General features: G+C 41.6%; 1 protein-coding gene across 1 annotated transcript; it reads left to right on the forward strand.

Moving 5' to 3' along the window:
- The first annotated feature begins 12 nt into the window (after positions 1 to 12).
- FKBP4 (FKBP prolyl isomerase 4) lies at positions 13 to 17,105 on the forward strand. The gene is made up of 10 exons (XM_030478077.1): positions 13 to 298; positions 3,506 to 3,650; positions 4,948 to 5,090; positions 8,870 to 8,990; positions 9,518 to 9,674; positions 10,279 to 10,369; positions 10,707 to 10,790; positions 11,530 to 11,715; positions 12,222 to 12,461; positions 16,439 to 17,105. The coding sequence occupies exons 1-10, from the start codon at positions 215 to 217 to the stop codon at positions 16,535 to 16,537; spliced, it is 1,350 nt and encodes a 449-aa protein (XP_030333937.1). The 5' UTR covers positions 13 to 214; the 3' UTR covers positions 16,538 to 17,105.
- The last annotated feature ends 629 nt before the right edge of the window (positions 17,106 to 17,734 follow it).

Below are 17,734 nucleotides of genomic sequence, written 5' to 3' on the forward strand. Positions count from 1 at the left end.
TCCTCCTCCCCTCCCTTTCCTCCTCCCCACTCGACCGGGGGCCGGCGCTGCGGCGGAGGCAGGAGGGAAGGAGGGGCGCGCCGCCCGCCCGCGCTGCTCGGAGCCGGAGGCGCAGCGAGGCGGCAGCCCCAGCCCGGCGGGAGGCCGGTGCCGACCCCAACCCCGACCCCGTGAGGCGGCCTTTCCCAGCGCAGCGGTGGCAGCGGCAGGCGCGATGACGGCGGAGGAGATGAAAGCGGACGGGGCACCCTTAGAAGGGGCGGACATCACCCCCAAGCAGGATGAGGGTGTCCTCAAGGTACCGGGCGGCTGCTCCCCCCGTCGGGTCCGCGCACCGCCTGCGAGCGGTCGCTCCCCGGGCGCCCTGCCCGCGGCGGGGCCGGTTTTGCCCGCTGAGGGGACGAGAACCAGGCCGTCACTGGGCTGGCGGCCCCAGCGCTGGGGGGGGTGTGTGTGCGTGGAGGCCGCTTCTGCCGCGCAGGCGCTGCCCGCCCGCGGGGGCTCCCACGCGGCGGCGCGGGGCTGTCAGCAGCTCCCGCCGCGCTGCCCGCTGGGGAGCCGCGGGTCGCGGCGGGCTGCGGAGGGGACAGGCGCTGCCTCCGAGCATCTCCCCGGGGCTGGGGGCGGGCCGGGCCCGCGGCTGGGACCGCGCGGCTGGGGTTTGGGGGCTCCGAGTCCGCTCCCCCCTCCCCGCACGTGTTCGGGGGCTGGGAGTTAAAGATGGTGCCCGGGCAGGGCACGTGTGTTCCCTATTCGTGCATAGCTGGCGCAGGGCTGTGCTGCCCGCTTCTGCCTGTCTCTCAGGCGCCGAAAATGGGGCTTCTCCATCTTGGTACGAGCGGCCTCTCGGAGCTGAGGTGCTGCATTGTACACGGGGGCCCGATGGAAGTGCACCCCGGGGGCAGGAGCCGGAAAGGCTTCCCCTTCGTTCCGTTTTAGAGAGGAATCGAGCCATTAAGAACCTGCAGGTGAGGTCGGTAGGGCTGGCTGCAGGAGCGGTTTGTGCCGTGTATCGAGAATGCCGGTAGACTGGCTTCTTTCCTTTGTACTGGAAAGTCGGTTGGTACGGGTAGCAGAATTAATGCCATGAGGGGGAGTTGCACTAACCTTCTCTGTCAGATATTTCCTATTTCCATATCTCTGGAAGCTTCTTTAGTCTCTTAAATGCTAACGATCACTAGAAGCATTTTTTAATCGCAGTGAAATTTCAGGTTACAGTGTTCGAAAGAAGAAAAGCAGCCCCAAAGCAAAGGCAAAATTCTGGATTTAATCTTTGGAACCCTCTGGCTTCACATTCTGCGTTTGCCATAGAGGCGCAGCCTCCAGGGGTATCAGGGACCAAACTGAAGATACTCTGCTTTCCCACGTTTCCTGCTAATGTGCTTTGATGCATGTGTCTATTTTTCCCAAGTAGCACATTATCAGGTTAGAGTTCTCATTGGCATGGCTGCCCAGGAAGCTGCCTGCCGGTCTCCTGCAGCTCAGATCCCCGAGCACGGTAAAAGGCAGTAAGTGTCAGCCTACTCCATGTAGTACCCACCTTCTGATGATGGAGAAGCAGTAGGTGATAAGTTTTTGCTTTTAAATTTTTAACAAGGAGGGGAGGAGAAAATAGTTGCAGAAGAACCGAGGTTGTGAAAACCTCAATAAAGGTGAGATTGTGAATTAATAAGGCAAAAGATGGTAAAGATCGTGGAAGTCCAGCCTTCATGGATTTTTCTAGAAATTGCCAGAAAGCAGAATACACCCACTGAAACCAAGGGTCTGAGTCTGAAGTAATCTACACCCAATTTTGACTGGTATCACTGCATTGATTTCAGGAGGGTTTTTTTTTAATTTGTTGATTAGCTTTGTATCAGAATAGTATCCAGGGGTTTTTACCTGATATCGCTGAAGGTGCTCGCACTGTTTCTGGTGTAAGTATTTAAGTTTAGAAACAGAAATATTTGCAAACACAATATGAACAGAAGAATCAGGTTTCTCCACCTGAAAGGGAAATTTAAACCTTATGAAAAAGAGAGGTATGCCATATTGAGTATATGAAAAAAGTGGAACTTGAGTCTCTTGAAAACGAAATAAATGCAAAACATTTACAGAAAATGAGATGCTCATTACGTTCATGTTGGATGACTTGCTGTGTCACTGCTAGAATATGGTATTTGAAAAGCTTAATATTAAATGTGGTCATTTCAAAGTGACTTCAGATTGACTTCTTGGTTTGGAACAATTTTATTTTTTTCTTTTTTTTTTTCCCTCCCCTCTTCTATGTGTGCAGCGAGGTGCTTCCAGCTTGAGTCTGACAGGAGCTGTCATTGCCTCAGCTTTGAGTGGAGGGTGCTGATGTTCCAGTCATGTAGTTGCAGGGTTGGTGGGAGCCAAAGTAAGAGACTGACTGGTTGATTGCAAGAACTTGAAATTTGGGAAGGAGGCTCCGTAGGGAGCAGTTTTCACTGCTTCCTTCAGTGAAAAACATGATTGGTACAGTAGTGTGGCATTTTTATAGCTTTTCTTTAAAGCAGGGACACCAATCCATACTTCTGCTTGACTGTTGTTGAATGAATGTTTATCTTTCTGAACTCCATAGATGCAAGCAATTAAAGTCCTCCATTGGTTCTCTTTTGCCTAGCTAAAGTAATGCACAGCTTTGGCTTGGGGCTAGGTGGTTTCAGTCAGTATTGGAGAAAACTCAGTTTTGTCTTGTTATGGGCAAGGCTTCATATTCTTGCCTTATGAGATATGTCAGTATTCTTATCTATTTTTATATGTATTTCAAATGAACACTAGAGAGATTGACCAATCTTGGTTTTTGTATACCAAGTTCAGTTGATACTAGTCTTACTAGTTAGGCTGGGGAGTCTCTTGAGAAGAAAATCAAATCTTTGCAGCTGTATGTGGAATCGTGGTGCTAGCAATCTGTGTCAAAGTTCTAGGGAGACAAAATCGATGTCACATAATAATCCCGAAGCATTACTGTGTTGACTGCTTGAACTAGCCTGTGTTAAGGTGAGATTCTGTTAATCTTTGTTGAACTGGTTTAACTCAAGTAATCTCAGATTTTGTGTTACAATAGACTACATGGAGAGAACCAGCTCATTTTCTGGTTTAAATGCTTTGCCTGGAATGCCGAACTCGGGGGTAGTGATACAGTGGTGGTGAGGAAAGTACTTAAATAAAGCCTAATGGTTTTACCTGATGAAGTTTCAAGAACATGTAAAATCTTGTTGAGGAAAGGTAAGTGACATTGCTAACTATAGATGCAGAGATCTGTAAGCTGGTGCCAACTGGTGCCAGTTAAGTTCTTGTGACAGCAAGAGCCATCTTGAGGTTTCTGCATTTGCAACATTGCTGATCTGCAGACAGAATAGTCAATCCATTTCCAGATAACTGAAGTAAACCTGCAAATCCTTTATCTACTGAAGATAACTCATGCATCTAAGTTGATGGAATTCATGTCTAATAGCAGTGTTAGTTTTCATGCTCATAGAATTGCATATGTTTTTCTTAGGTTGTCAAGAAAGAAGGCAGTGGAACAGAGTCTCCGATGATTGGTGATAAAGTGACTGTCCATTACACAGGATGGCTTCTTGATGGCACAAAATTTGACTCCAGTCTGGACAGGAGAGACAAATTTTCATTTGACTTGGGCAAAGGTAATATCTTGTGCTTGGTATTGCTCAGTTTTGGTAATAATTGAGATGGGATTTCCTTGCATGTTAAAGTTGCTATTTAAACTTGTTTTCAGAGCTTATGGTTTATTCTCTTAGAATGACCCAATCAGAGCAACTTTGAGATTTTTCTGAATGAGAAAACTGTGTAGCTCCTTGATTGAAGCCTGCTGAAGAATTAGTCTGCCTCAGACAGAGCACTTCAGGGGAGCAAATTTGCCCTGAAGCATAGTGATAAAGGGTAGTTAAATAGCCAGGAAGTACATTTTGTTGATTTCTCCTTCTTTTTGGCAAAGACTTGCATTCAGGAGTACTTGATTGTGACTAGATACTGGGACAGGGTTCACGGGGGCAGCCGTTAGCTGCAGTGTGATGAAACATATTCTCTTTTCCCCTAAGTTCCCAAATTAACCCAAAGGTGAATCTTGAAGCAGTGCATCTCTTTATTGTCAAAAGACTTCATTTTATTTTTTTAATTAAAAAATCTGAACATCCTTGTTACAGCAAATCTTACCAGTCCATTTTTTTTTTCCCCAGCAGTTCATTACTTGCTGCTTTTCCATTTGGGAGATAAATTCTGCAATGTGCTTGAATTTGAGATGACGTGAAGTGTACCTCTTAATACAAGACTGATAGAAAGAATGCTTGAGTTGAAAGGAGCAGCAAGTAGGAGAGCTTGAGTTTAGAGACAGGATTTTGTTACTTGAGGTTCCAGCTTCTGTTCGCTTTTGGCTTTAGAAAGAATACTACTTGTCCTACTTTCCTCCCCCTTTCTGTTAAAAGTGCATGTAACTTTTAGTTACCACTCGTGCTGCTCTTTGCCAACTGATAAAGTACAGAGAGAAAATGCTCTTTGGATTGCTGTCAAAATATGAGCAGGCAATCTCTCACCCTACGACCTTCCTCTTTGGAGAGTTACTGTTATTTCCTCACACTTGAGATTGTGCCAAGCACTTCAGCCCGTGTCTGTGTTCAGATGACTTGTTTTCTCTATAGACGAGGAAGTAAGGGAAGGAGAAGAATCACTCACTACACCTAGAATGAAGGAATTTAGCTGAATTTACGTCCCTAGGTAACTATAATTTGATTAGGGTTAAAACTGATGTACAGAAATTGGATTGAACACAGGACTTTCAGTATTTCTTTCAGTATTTCTTTTCAATATTTCTGCTGTCTTAGCTTTTGTATACTAAAAGTGGTGATGCTCAGTTTCATCTGTTTGTGCTGTTTGTGCCTTTTATGTATGCCTAGCAATCATGTGATTGAAATTTGACTTGCATAGGTGAAGTGATCAAAGCATGGGACATTGCTGTGGCGACTATGAAAGTTGGTGAAATCTGTCGGATTACATGTAAACCAGAATATGCCTATGGCTCAGCTGGGAGCCCCCCAAAGATACCTCCCAACGCTACACTGATTTTTGAGGTGAGAGATGGTTATTAAAACTGTACGCTTGAAAAACTAAAGCAGAAAATCTTATTTCACTTATTTTCACTGTAGAAATAAGAAATTTCAAACAAGAATTTTAGGTTTTCTGAAGAGACAAATATGGTCAATTATGGTAGTGTGGGTAAAGCACAGAATTCTAGTCTGGCTGCTACTGATCTGCAGTGTCTCAGGTTCCCTTATTTTGGACTTTTTAAAATACTTGAATGTTTTACAGTGTTCACTGTTTTAATTTTACAGTATGGAATATTCACTGAAAGGGAGTACAGGTTGGAAGGGTGCGTGGTCTCAGTGGCGGACTCTGAAGTAGTTGAAAAAATGAAACCTTGAATCTTCTTTCCACTTCATAAGACTCAAAGTAATAATACTTATGTTACGCATTATAAAGTTTTCAACAACAGAGCAATTAATGTCCTTAGTAATATATTTTTTATAGTCTTTTGTGTTTTCTTCGCAAAGTTAATACAATATTATATGAGCTATTTGGGGAGAAAAAGAGATAGTTGCCTCATATAAACTGCTAGAATATAGTGTGTTTGAACAGCCCTGAAACTGTGAACTGTTTTCTATAGAGCTGAGCAGTTTAATAAGCCTTAAACCACCGCAAGAACAGTATGGATTCAGGTTGCCTATTGATTAGCAAAGTCTCTCCGCGGATCCAGGTTACAGATCAGTCTTACCATGATAGAAAGTCATTTGTACACACTTGGCCCTGTGACGGGTTCAGCAATCTTGAGTTTGGTGTTTGGGTAATGCTAGTTTTACAGCTCACATGGTCAGTTGGTCTCCTTGGTGAACTGCAGGTCTTGGTGAGCATGGGTGTTTCTTAATGTCACCAGCAGAGGACAGAATTTGTTTCCGACTGATCTTTAAAGCATCCCCCCCTCCTTCCCCCCACACTCCCAAAAGAGGGTGGAAATAGCAGCTCTCTTGTGTATTATTTCAGTAGTGAGAGTGGTTTCTCAGAATGTTGAGACTTTTTTTTCCTCCGTAGGGGATGATACTAAAGCTTCTTTCTGGAGCATGCTCTGACAGTCCAGTGTTTTGGGAGGATATATTTTTCTTATTATTGAAACAGTTCAATTTCTCACTCGAGAGAAGGCAGATGTACTCTTTTGAAGTGCGATTTCTAAAATTACTTCATTCTAAACTATTTAATCATAATGCTACCTTGCGGGAATAGGAGAAGTTTTTAAGCTTTAATGATTGCTCTAAGATTGAATGTTTTATCTAGTATCTGAGAAAGGTAAAAATAGCTCATGGAGTAGGGACTGAAAGCCTGTTTAGACTTTAATGGAAACAATGAGCATCCGTTAAGGGCAAATTAAACATAATTGGATATTGTATTTGTGTTAAATTTGGATAGTGTATTTACATTTATTTTCTTTGCATTTCACCTACTTGTAATAAATAGCATTAGAGACGTATTTTGTGAGGAAGGATTAAGAAAAAAATCCTGCCAACAGGTTGTATTCCAGGCCACTAAGGGAGGAGAACTTACTCATTTTGAGTACGTCAAAATTAATGCTGTTATTTCTTCAGTTGACTGTTGAAAAAGAATGTCTTGTAAAGCTGTTCTTAGATAGCATTTTTATATATATAAATCTGAAGATACTCATGGATTATTTATATTGGGTGAACAACGTATGCTGGAATGCTATGTGTTTTGTACAAATGCAAGTGATGCTGGGAGATAAAAACACTAAAATATTCACTGTGTTCTGACCTGATGATTCAAATGCAAACTAATGTTGTTTGGGTTGGTTTGAGGGGTTGGTTGGTTTGTTTCTTTGGGTTTTTTGCTTGTTTGGTTGGTTTGGGGTTTGGTTTGTTTTTTCCTGTTTCACTTTTTTCTGCTTACTTCAGGTTTGGTTGAGGGAAAGGAAAAGCAAAACAGAACTTCGATGTAGCAGTTATTAAACATGTTCAGCTTCTCTGCTTTTTACTGTCTGTGCGCAGTGTCTCAGAGCTTATGACCTCTCTTGGTAGCATAATAAAGCATTCTTAAAGGCCTAGTTGTTGTTCTACAGCAAGAGATAACACCTAACCTTTTGGTGAACACATGCTCTAAAGGCCAAGATTTGTTTTGTTTCATCAGAGTACTACTGAGTCTATCTGATACAGTCACCCAGGTTATTTGCTTCCCACTAGCTTTTTCTTAATGATGCCAGTCTGACCTCTCCACCTTCTGGGTACTATTTAGATAAAAAGAGCGTGGTGGTTTGGTTTGGTTTTGTTTTTGAAAGACCAGAATATTATTTATTATATATCTATCAAAATACATAGTGGAGATACTCTTTCTGCTGGTGCATATTCAATTCCTTTTACATTCCAGGTTCCTAAAGTCCAGTATTTCGAAGCCCCACAGCATTAGCCCTGAACTTTTTTTTAAAACAAGGTACTTGGTCTAAACAATCACGATTATGATAGCTTGCTCTTTTGTGCTGTTTTACTACTGTTTTACTGAAACACAGGATTGCAAAAGATTTTTATTTTTTCTCCTTCACAGCAGCAACAACAAATTTCTTTTGTGACTAGACTATTTTTCCATCTTGTCATGGTACTCCCACTTTCAACTACGATTTGCATTAGAGACTTGGGAGAACATGTGAAGATGAAGGCTGAATAGTTATCTCCTACATTAACATCATCTCTTAAAAACTCTAGACAAATTGTTGCAGCAACAAGTTTACATTAAATGTGGGCCAGATCACAGTTCTGTTGTTTTATCATTCTTCTGGAAATAATTTTTTTTCTGAAATGATCCTACAATGCACAATGATAAGGCAAGACTAGAGGGGAGAATGTAACAGGAACAGGAAGAGAACGTTATTTTTGTTCAGGCATGCAAGGGAGTTTTGAAAAGATTGTTCTGTGGCACAAGAGTAGGAGGATGAAGAAATGGGTGGGGAATAGCTGAAGTCTGAAAAGATGCTCTTGAATTTGTTTAAATACAGGAGGACACGCGATTTGAATCAGTTCGGGCTCCATTTCGAGTACTTTGAAGTTGGTCTGAATTTGACTATAGGTGGAATTAAGGGTATAATCAGGACTTAAGGATAAGGATTGCATCTTTATATTTAATTTTCCTGCTCATTTTGTGGTTGCATTACTTACAAACCTCCCTGGCACTTGGATGCAGTGACACTGTTGGTGACTGTACTTGACTGTAGAGTAAGAGGGTATGACAGCTGCTCTGGTTTCGCTTCAGAGTGGCATTTGAGAGCAAATTCCTCCTGGCTTAATGTGTTCAATATTAAAAAGAAAAAAACAACAACCAACCAACCAATCCCAAACAAACAAAAACCAACCAAACAAAAAAACAATACCTAAAAGCCCCAGACCCTGAAGCCCAAAAACCACTATCCATACTTCTGCCTGCAGACATTAGCAAAAATACTATTAAAGCCAGTAGAATCTTTTTTTGCAGTAGTCCCTAAGCATTGTGGCTCGTGTAAGCTTTATTCAGAAGCCAGGTTCACAGTCCTTTAATTGAAATGATCTAATTTGTAGTATTGAGAGACCAAGATTGCTGGAGAAAAAAGCCATGAAGGCCTCAATATAATCTGAAACTCTTCAGTAGTTTTTCATTCAGAATCTACTGAATTACGGCATCTTTATAACGTTGGCTGTCTAAAATTATACAAGATGTTAACTAAGGTGGTGGCTTCCTGAACAATCACAGTTTCAAAGATCTCTGGAGAACAAATCCCATTGGTGTAATGGGAGTAAATGCAAGGCTTTTCTTCCCTCCGCAGATAGAACTTTTTGAGTTCAAGGGGGAGGACCTTACTGATGATGAAGATGGTGGCATCATCCGAAGAATCCGTAAAAAAGGGGAAGGCTACTCTAAGCCCAATGAGGGTGCACTTGTAGAGAGTAAGTGTGTTACACAAATGGTAAACGGGTTTGTCATGTGGGAGGGCAGAACCTTTTTCCAATTTACAACTCCTTGCCCTGACAGAGAGGAATACGTGGCTTCTCTTTCCTTTACCAGGCAACTTAACAACCTAGAGTAAGCTTTCATTCTCTTATTTCTAGCAAGGTTTACATTTTCCAGCAGCAACTGTGTTCTCCAGAGGTAGATGATCAGAGATGATAAAGTGCTTATTGATCACAAAAGGTAGATGAGTCTAATAAAGTATTTCCATTTGCTGAGGAACAAGAAGGGAAGTAGTTCTGGCACTTGCTGGGGGAGGAAGAGGGAGAGAACAACCAAAAAAAGGGGATTTATTAAGTTTAGCAGCAGAAGTTTTACTTGCTGCCAGTAGCCACCATGCATAGGTAGCTGTTAAAAGCGAAAAGACCATTTAGGAGGAGGCTTTGGCACTCCCTATATCACCTATGCTACCTGCCCCTTACCATACATAGATATATTATGATTTTTCTCTGCTTTTCGTTACCAGTCCAGTTTGAAGGTCGATACGGAGATCGTGTTTTTGACAGGCGGGAATTGCAGTTTGAGATTGGAGAAGGTGACAACTATGATCTTCCTCATGGTCTTGAGAAAGCAATTCAAAAAATGGAGAAATCAGAGGAATCGGTGTTCTATCTCAAACCCAAGTATGCTGTTCCTGATCTTTTGATACTTCAGTATATACTTGCAATATCTTAGTATATATACTAAGTATTTGGCAAGAATGAAGTGTTTTGCTATAATGCTTTTTAGCTTCTCCTTTTTTTTTTTTCCAATGCTTTAGTAAGAACTTGATCAGCCCCAAAAGTTTGATGTATGAGAAATAAGAAGCTAAGATGGCTTTGCCACTTGGTTGGAAGTAGTAGCATTCCAAAAGAAATTTACTTCAGACTCTATAATGTTGATCTTGGTGAATATCATAAAAAATATTGTTGCTCTCTTTAACTTAACATTTTTCTGGTTCCTCTTAATGAAACAGTACTTTTGCTGTACATGAAGAACAGCTCAGAATAGGAAAAGAGCCAGTGAGCCTTCTGAGCAACCTGATGTGACCAGATAGCTAGTCTTTAGGTGATGTGGTTAGTAAAGAGTATCAGATATCCGTTGTCAGAAGATGATGTTCACTGGTGTTCTGAAAGCCTTTTGGAAAAAGACATTAAAGATTCTTGTGAGATACTTTATTTTATTTTTTCTCTCTCTCTCTCTCTTTTTTTTTTTTTTTTTAATCTCTCCCAACCCCCAATCTTACAGCTATGGTTTTGGAAGTGCTGGGAAGGAGAAATTTCAGATCCCTCCAGATGCAGAGCTACAATATGAAGTGAAACTCAAGAGCTTTGAAAAGGTAGGAATGAGAGATGAAGTCCAAAGAGAGACTGGGAGGTGGGGGAGAAAGTATGAGTGTAGCTTAAACAAGGATAATGGAATCCTTGAAAGTTGATCTGAAATAGGGAGATGCCGGAGATGACACTGGGAGCTCGTGGCTGAAATCATCTATTCTTACTGTATTCCTTTCTGTTGCTGTCAGTGTCTATCCTGTTCCAGCCCGGTTTCCAGTAGCAGTGCAAAACTCCCCTTTGCCAAACCTAAATAACATACTGTTAGTGGGAAGCAGGGTAGCCGCATAGCCCTTGGTTTCCCAGAAGTTGTATCATTGACTTGAACTGTTCCTGTTTGGATAGGCTAAGGAGTCTTGGGAAATGAACACAGATGAGAAGCTGGAACAAAGCTGCATTGTGAAGGAGAGAGGCACTCAGTACTTCAAGGTAAATTATAATCCCCAAGTAATAATAGTATTTCTTAGTCCATGTCATGAGCTGATAGTGCTGATGACAGCTTCTGTCATTCTGGAGTGGTGGTCATGGTATTCTGTGATATTTTACAGGGAGGACTGAAAGTGAAGGTGTCTTTTAAAAAAAAAAAAAAAAAAAAAAAAAAAATCCTCATAGTTGGAATAACTAAAGAACTAAGCCTGCAGGGAGTTAGTTCTCTCTGTCAGAGCTGTTTGCTGGACCTACAGATAAATTGGGGGTATACATTGAGTAGTAGCAAGGCTACAGTATAAATTCCTGCTATGGGATAGTACTGTGGATGAAACAACATTCATTTGGGTAGAGGTGTGTGGAGAAGCTGTTTAAAACAATTTGACCAACTAAAGGCAGACTTTTTCCCATTATCTTCATGACACAGCAATAGTTCTACTGTTTTGAAAATGCCCCATCTTCCTCGTCTTGTATTAAAAGCTGTGTATGAGATGGGAGTTGAGGTGAAATATCAATGCTGGCCTATACCCCTAGCTTTAGCGGGGGAACCAGCAGGTATTCCTAAAGATCTTCTGATCCTATGCAGGAATGACTTTCAGAAATAACATATTTTTTATGATAGAAGCTATTTTCTGATTTTTTTTTATTTTTTTAATTCTATTACTCAAGGTAAGCAGAAGGGTCAAAAGGGAGATAAAAAAATCCTGTGAGCTGTGTGATAATTGAACTGCCTTTTTTACAGGAGGGGAAATACAAACGGGCAGCGTTACAGTATAAGAAGATTGTGTCATGGCTGGAGCATGAATCGGGACTCTCCGATGAGGAGGATATGAAAGCCAAAAGCTTGAGGCTTGCTGCTCACCTTAATCTAGCTATGTGCCACCTCAAGCTGAAGGAATACTCCCCAGCTTTGGAAAACTGCAACAAGGTAGTAAGGGTTTATTTATTCTTAAGCTGCAGAGGCGATCTGACAGTTTATCTCTTTCTTTAACAATTTGAGGGATACCAGACCATGTGGTGTTTGGCCTTTCTTACCAGCTTGCAGTGCTGCAGTTGGGCAGTACTGATTACAAACTGTAAAAATATCCAACAGTTTATTGTTGGATATTTCTTATCTAGATATCCTCTACCAACTTTCTGCTATCTAAATACTGAAGTATGTAGGTATGGTGAAAGTAGTAATTTTGGCAAAGGTCCTTCAAAGAGCTGTAATACAGCCAGGACTAAATCTTAGACTTGCTGGTTCTTCATCAAGTCAGCCTACTATATTCAGTCCTTTTTGTACCTGCTTCTACTGTATTCAACTCACCTTACTAGTAAGCCCTGACAAGATTCATAAATCTACATTAGAAGGTACAGTTGCTAGCAGTCTCTTGTGTTCTGACTGCATATTTAAGAAAAGATAAACAAACTTGCTGGTCTTATTTAATGCAGGCACTCGAATTGGATAGCAACAATGAAAAAGGCCTCTTCCGGCGTGGAGAAGCACACTTGGCCGTCAATGACTTTGACTTGGCCCGGGGAGATTTCCAGAAAGTGATACAACTTTATCCAAGTAACAAAGCTGCCAAAGTGCAACTGGTAACTTGTCAGCAGAAAATACGGGAGCAGCATGAGAAAGAGAAAAAGATGTATGCCAACATGTTCCAAAGGCTTGCAGACAAAGACTTAAAGGTAAGTAACACTGCACCAGAAGACGACAAGTGGTGGTGTCGTGTGTTAGACAAGGAATACTATTTTAGGTATTCAGCTTACTTAGTACAGATAAATGTAGTGGAAGAACACCCTTCCTTGGGGAGTTGGTAGGAGGTGTAAATAGCCAGCAGTCAAAATTATTAGGCCATCTTGTTTGAACAAGATGACTAGTAGTAGCAAGCATTGCACAGAATGCTTTTATTTATTTCAACTGAATTTGCAAGACCAGTCAGTGTTAATCAGAGAGCAGTTGAAGTGATGAGATGCAAACATAAGATTCAGGAACTGAAAAGAAGTGCCTGTTCTCCTTGAACTGATCGTTGCGAAGAACAGTTTGTTTTGGTGCCTTTACTAAGACGTTAGTGTCTGTTGTACAGATGGTGCTGAGCACCCACTTGTTGCTCATGGAGACATTAAGATGTGGTTGATGCTCTACATCTCAAATGTCACAGATTATGAAGTGTCAGAAGTCAGACTGTCATAAGATTCATTATTCTACTGTATAGATTGTTTTCCTACTAAGTATTCACTAGAATTTTAGTAAATACTTGTTCAGTTAACGATGGCAGTATTTGAATACAGGTTGTAACGAGGTTGTATCAGGTAGCAAGAAACATTCTAAGTTACTGGTGAGAATCATGTATCTTAAGAAAATATTATGTTTGTATTCCTGAAATCTGATGATCCAGAAGGAGTGGGTAAACCTGTAACTTCCAAGACAAATCTGAGATTTATATCAGACTCACATTTTCTCAGTAACACTGGGGAGTGCAGAAGCTTGTATATTGTGAGGTTATTTTCACAGATCTTTGTGTCCACCTTCCAGAATATGCATGAAGAATCTAAAAAATTGTCAGATACTGGTATGCCAGTTTCCTGTGGCTAACTGTGCCAGTGAGTCTGGCCAGGGGCCCACTGTCCTCAGATGAGTGTATCCTGACAAATCGGGTATCTCCGACTGTCAGTCGATAATTACCTGCGTGAAACACTTCACAAACCTCTCTTTTTCTTCCTTTCCTGCAGTCTTTCAAAATGAGATATATCTGAAATTGATTTGTGTCCCAGAGACAGTGGGAGAACTATTCCATTTTTCATCTCTTGCTCTAAAGTAGTAGTCATTTAGGGTAATCACTCCTAACTGGATGGTTGGGTGGGCAAGCTGTTCTGTTGGTGGCTTTTTGGATTTGTGGGGTTTTTGTGTTTGCTTTTGTTTTGGGGTTTTTTGCTCTTCAAAGATTAGCAGTAGTCATGTGGATTCGGTTCTACTTCTCATGAAGGAGTATAAACACAAATGCAGACATTCTCCACTGATTCTGCAAGGAAAGTGTCATTGTCCATGTAGTTATGTGTCTGGCTAAAGCAGCCTGATGTTGACAGTCCTTGCTTATTGGAGCTGGGAAGAAAGTATTCTGTCCTTCTAGACTTGTCACGTATAGCCATGCAGTACCATAATTTTTGGTTTTAATGAAAAATCTCGGGAAGGTAAAGGCACAGGAACTAAACTAGAATTATTTCACTGTTGGACATCTTCACTTTTCAAATTGTAGGTTTTAACTGCCAGCTATCAAGCTGTGCTGTGCAGGTTCCTTTCAGGTAGCGCAGCTGCTGGGGATCTGGCTTCATCCGCTAGGTGTGGGACAGAGCAAAATCGATTCAGAGAGGAAGAGTGGATTGCTAAACCAAGCTATACCCGCTAAAAGTATGAAAGGGCTGCCTTCGTGCTTTTCAGAATACAGGAACTTGGTAGGGTTGTGTGCTTGGCAAAAGGCAGACTCTCAGTCTTTGCATTGCATACTGTTTTGGATTCTGCAAAGACATGGCATTAGTTCCAATTTTCAGATAGAATCAGCTTACAGAGTCATGGAATCATTTAGTTTGGAAAAGACCTTTATGATCATTGAGTCCAACCTAACACAGCAGTGACAAGTCCCCCACTAAACCATGTCCCCAAGTGCCACATCTGCATGCCATTTGAATACCTCCAGGGATGGCAACTCGGCCATTTCCCTGGGCAGCCTGTTCCAATGCTTGACAACATTTTCGGTGAAGAAGTTTATGTAATATTCAATCTAAACCTCCCCTGGTGCAGTTTGAGGCCATTTCCTCTTGTCCTATCACTTCTTACTTACAAGACACCCATCTCACTACAACCTCCTTTCACTAGTTGTAGAGAGTGGTAAGGTCTGCCCTCAGCCTCCTTTTCTCCAGACTAAACAACCCCAGTTCCCTCAGCCACTCCTGATAAGCCTTGTTATCCATACACTTCACCAGCTTCGTTGCTTTGCTTTGGATGCCCTCCAGCAACTCAGTATCTGTCCTGTAGTGAGGAGCCCAGAACTGAATGCAGGATTCGAGGTGCAGCCTCACCAGTGCCCAATACAGGGGGATGATCACTGCCCTAGTCCTGCTGGCCACACAATTTCTGGTGCAGGCCAGGATCCTATTGGCCTCATTCATTCTTCTCAGTAGATAGATGGTCTTGGGAATGTGCATGTGTTTACAGTATTATTTTTTCCTTGGAGCCACCTGGCCTACTTCAAATTTATGTGGTTTTTCATGAAAAAGGATCAGTGGAACACTTAGTGCCCAGGTCAGTCTTGGGTGTTTTTCTTGCAAGAAAACGTGTTTTCCTGTTAAATCATTTCTCATGTTGCTTTACAGCAACAGTTTTCCTACGGGGGGACACACGTACATTTAAGAGTTCTGGAGGAGAGGGTTTGTTCACCGTGTGTCTTCTGGTTTTTAAGAAGGCAGCTTGGACTGTAGTTCTGAAATTCATGACATCTGTATATCTTATGGCTGCAGAAGTACAACAGCCACTCTTGAGTCAGTAATCTGTTTCATAAATTCGAATAGTTCACACATGTAAACTGTGAATTTTTAAAGGTTGGGATGTTTATCAACTTACTGTAAGCCCAGGATTGCCAGGTAACAGATTTCTCTGGAAAGGAGATTTTGCTCTTGTGTGCTTCACAGAATGCTTCTAAGGATGAAAGGTTGACCTTTGATGCCTGGATGTTCGTTGGCTGTGGTTGCTTGTTGCAGCTAAGATGATGTAACAGTTGAAGGATTCTAACCCTTTTTCCCCTTCCCCCAATAGCGCATGTTCATGTCCTTGCTGCTTCTCATCTGTCCTCACCTAACCTCGTAATAAAACAGATGGTTCATGGTGCTAGGCTGACAGGTTGAAGAGCAGCTTCATTGCACTATCTTTTGAGATAAGCAGGATGAGGAAGACATTTTTACTTCCCTTTACTGTGTTTGAAAATTATTGCAAGGTCAGGATGTGCTGGTTATGTCCTATTGTAAAAACTGACCTCGGACCCTTGCCACATGGCTCTCGGTTTCCCATACCCTTTTATGTGAACTGGAAGATCCGGCAAGGGCCTTTTAGAGCAGGCACCTTATTAGATTAGATTTTCTTCCAACTAAACTCTTACAGAGGACTCTTGCCAAGTTGAAGTCACTCTTTATGAAACTAAGTGTCCAGTAAAGGTATTTCTTTGTATCTTGAGTGTTAAGCGTGCATCATACAAGTTGGTGGTTGGGGCAGCGTATGGGAATTGTTGAAATTGAATTGCATCTTATTTCACACACATTGCAATTGAAGCAGGACGAAAGCAGTTCTGTGCAGAAGCTTCCTAAATGAATTTCAGTCTGTGGGAGAACACTTTCTTGACGTGTTATGTGGCAAATATGTGCACACCACATATGAATCATAACCATCTAACACCAGTATTATTTCTCAGCCTCCTCTAAACTGCTTATGATTTCTGAGATGCAGATAAAAATGCTGAGAAAATTTTGGTTTGTCTTTGAAGGTCCTAATATCTTAATTCAGTCTTGCAAGGAGACTAAGTACCCTCGTGGTAAGAACCAAATAACGTTTGTGGTACTGTTCGCAAATGCTAGCTGTATTTTATAACATGGAATCTGTTTTCTTTGTTTCTATTTAGTCAGCTGCTACTCTTCAGATCAGCCACACTGAAGATGCAGAAATGAAAGATGAGCAGAATGGAGTTGAAGATAAATCAGAAGTTGACACAGAAGCATAAAAACAAACCCTATTCCATTAGTTTTGTAAATGAAAGAATTTCCAGTGAATTAGACCTTTATTTTTCTACCTGTTTGGACAGTGGCTTCAGGGGAGCAGAGGCTGAAGCCACCATGCCACAGTCAATTACAGCTTTATATGTCTGTTGAAGCTGAGTGGCAGCATAAATCTGGTTTAATCCTAGGGACTTTATTTATTCAATCAGCCTCTGTTATTGTTTGGGTTCTGTCTGGATTTACTCTGCTTGGTTCATTTGCATTTTGCCATTGGTGTTTGTCTCTTTCTGGTTCCAGTTTAATTCCAGGTTCTGCTTCCTAAATTTATTTCCCGATTTCTTTCAAGTAACCAGCTTTTTCCAGGAGTCCTCACGTGAGACTGGAGAACAAATTGGCGCTCCCAGTTCTTCTGCCTTGGGATTGCCCCCTTACCCCCCTGTTCAGTATGGAGTCTCTTCCGCTAAGCGTTGTAACCTTTCTTGTATGCCTCCTGTTTGCAAATTGCTGAAGGTGAAGACTGTGAAGTCACAGCTTAAGTAATAAAGCTCCAATAAAAAAAACCTCAAGAAAACAGAACTTGTTGTGAGTTTTTATTGGAATTTGCACAGAATTAGGAGAATTTACTGTCCTTCGGTCATGTGGTGTGTTCTTGTCCACACAGCTGTACATTAGCCACAGGATCTGAGTATTTTTCTGCGTTGCTCATTCACTGCCATAGAAAATTCCCACAATAATCAATACAGTATTTACCCATATATATGCAAAAGGAAAAAACTTGTGGAAAATTGCACAAAAAGTAAATCTGTAACCTGTGCACAGATCTTATTTTCTGTTCCTATTACTATCGTCCTCCTTACCTTCCACATAGTACAGCTGGACCAGAAAAAAAACCATTTCTTTATACCTACTGGTATTGAAGAGAAAATAGGAGATAATGGTGTAACACATTACAGATACTTGTAATGAATTACAAACTTCCAAGTGATTCACATATCTGCTTGTTCCCATCTCACAAGAATGCTATTACTTGATATCCTGCTTCTTTCTGTAGTATGTTGTGTGTCTTGTTTGGGGGCCGGTGTTCTTTTGGGTTTTGTGGGGACTTGTTGTTGAGGGGGGTTTGTTTGTTTGCAGGCTTGGAACATAGTACTCTAACTCACCTTCTCGTTTATGCTGCTATGTAGTGTTAAACTTGGCATCTC

Source organism: Strigops habroptila, chromosome 3 (genome assembly GCF_004027225.2).
Source record: "Strigops habroptila isolate Jane chromosome 3, bStrHab1.2.pri, whole genome shotgun sequence".
Lineage (NCBI taxonomy): Eukaryota > Metazoa > Chordata > Aves > Psittaciformes > Psittacidae > Strigops > Strigops habroptila.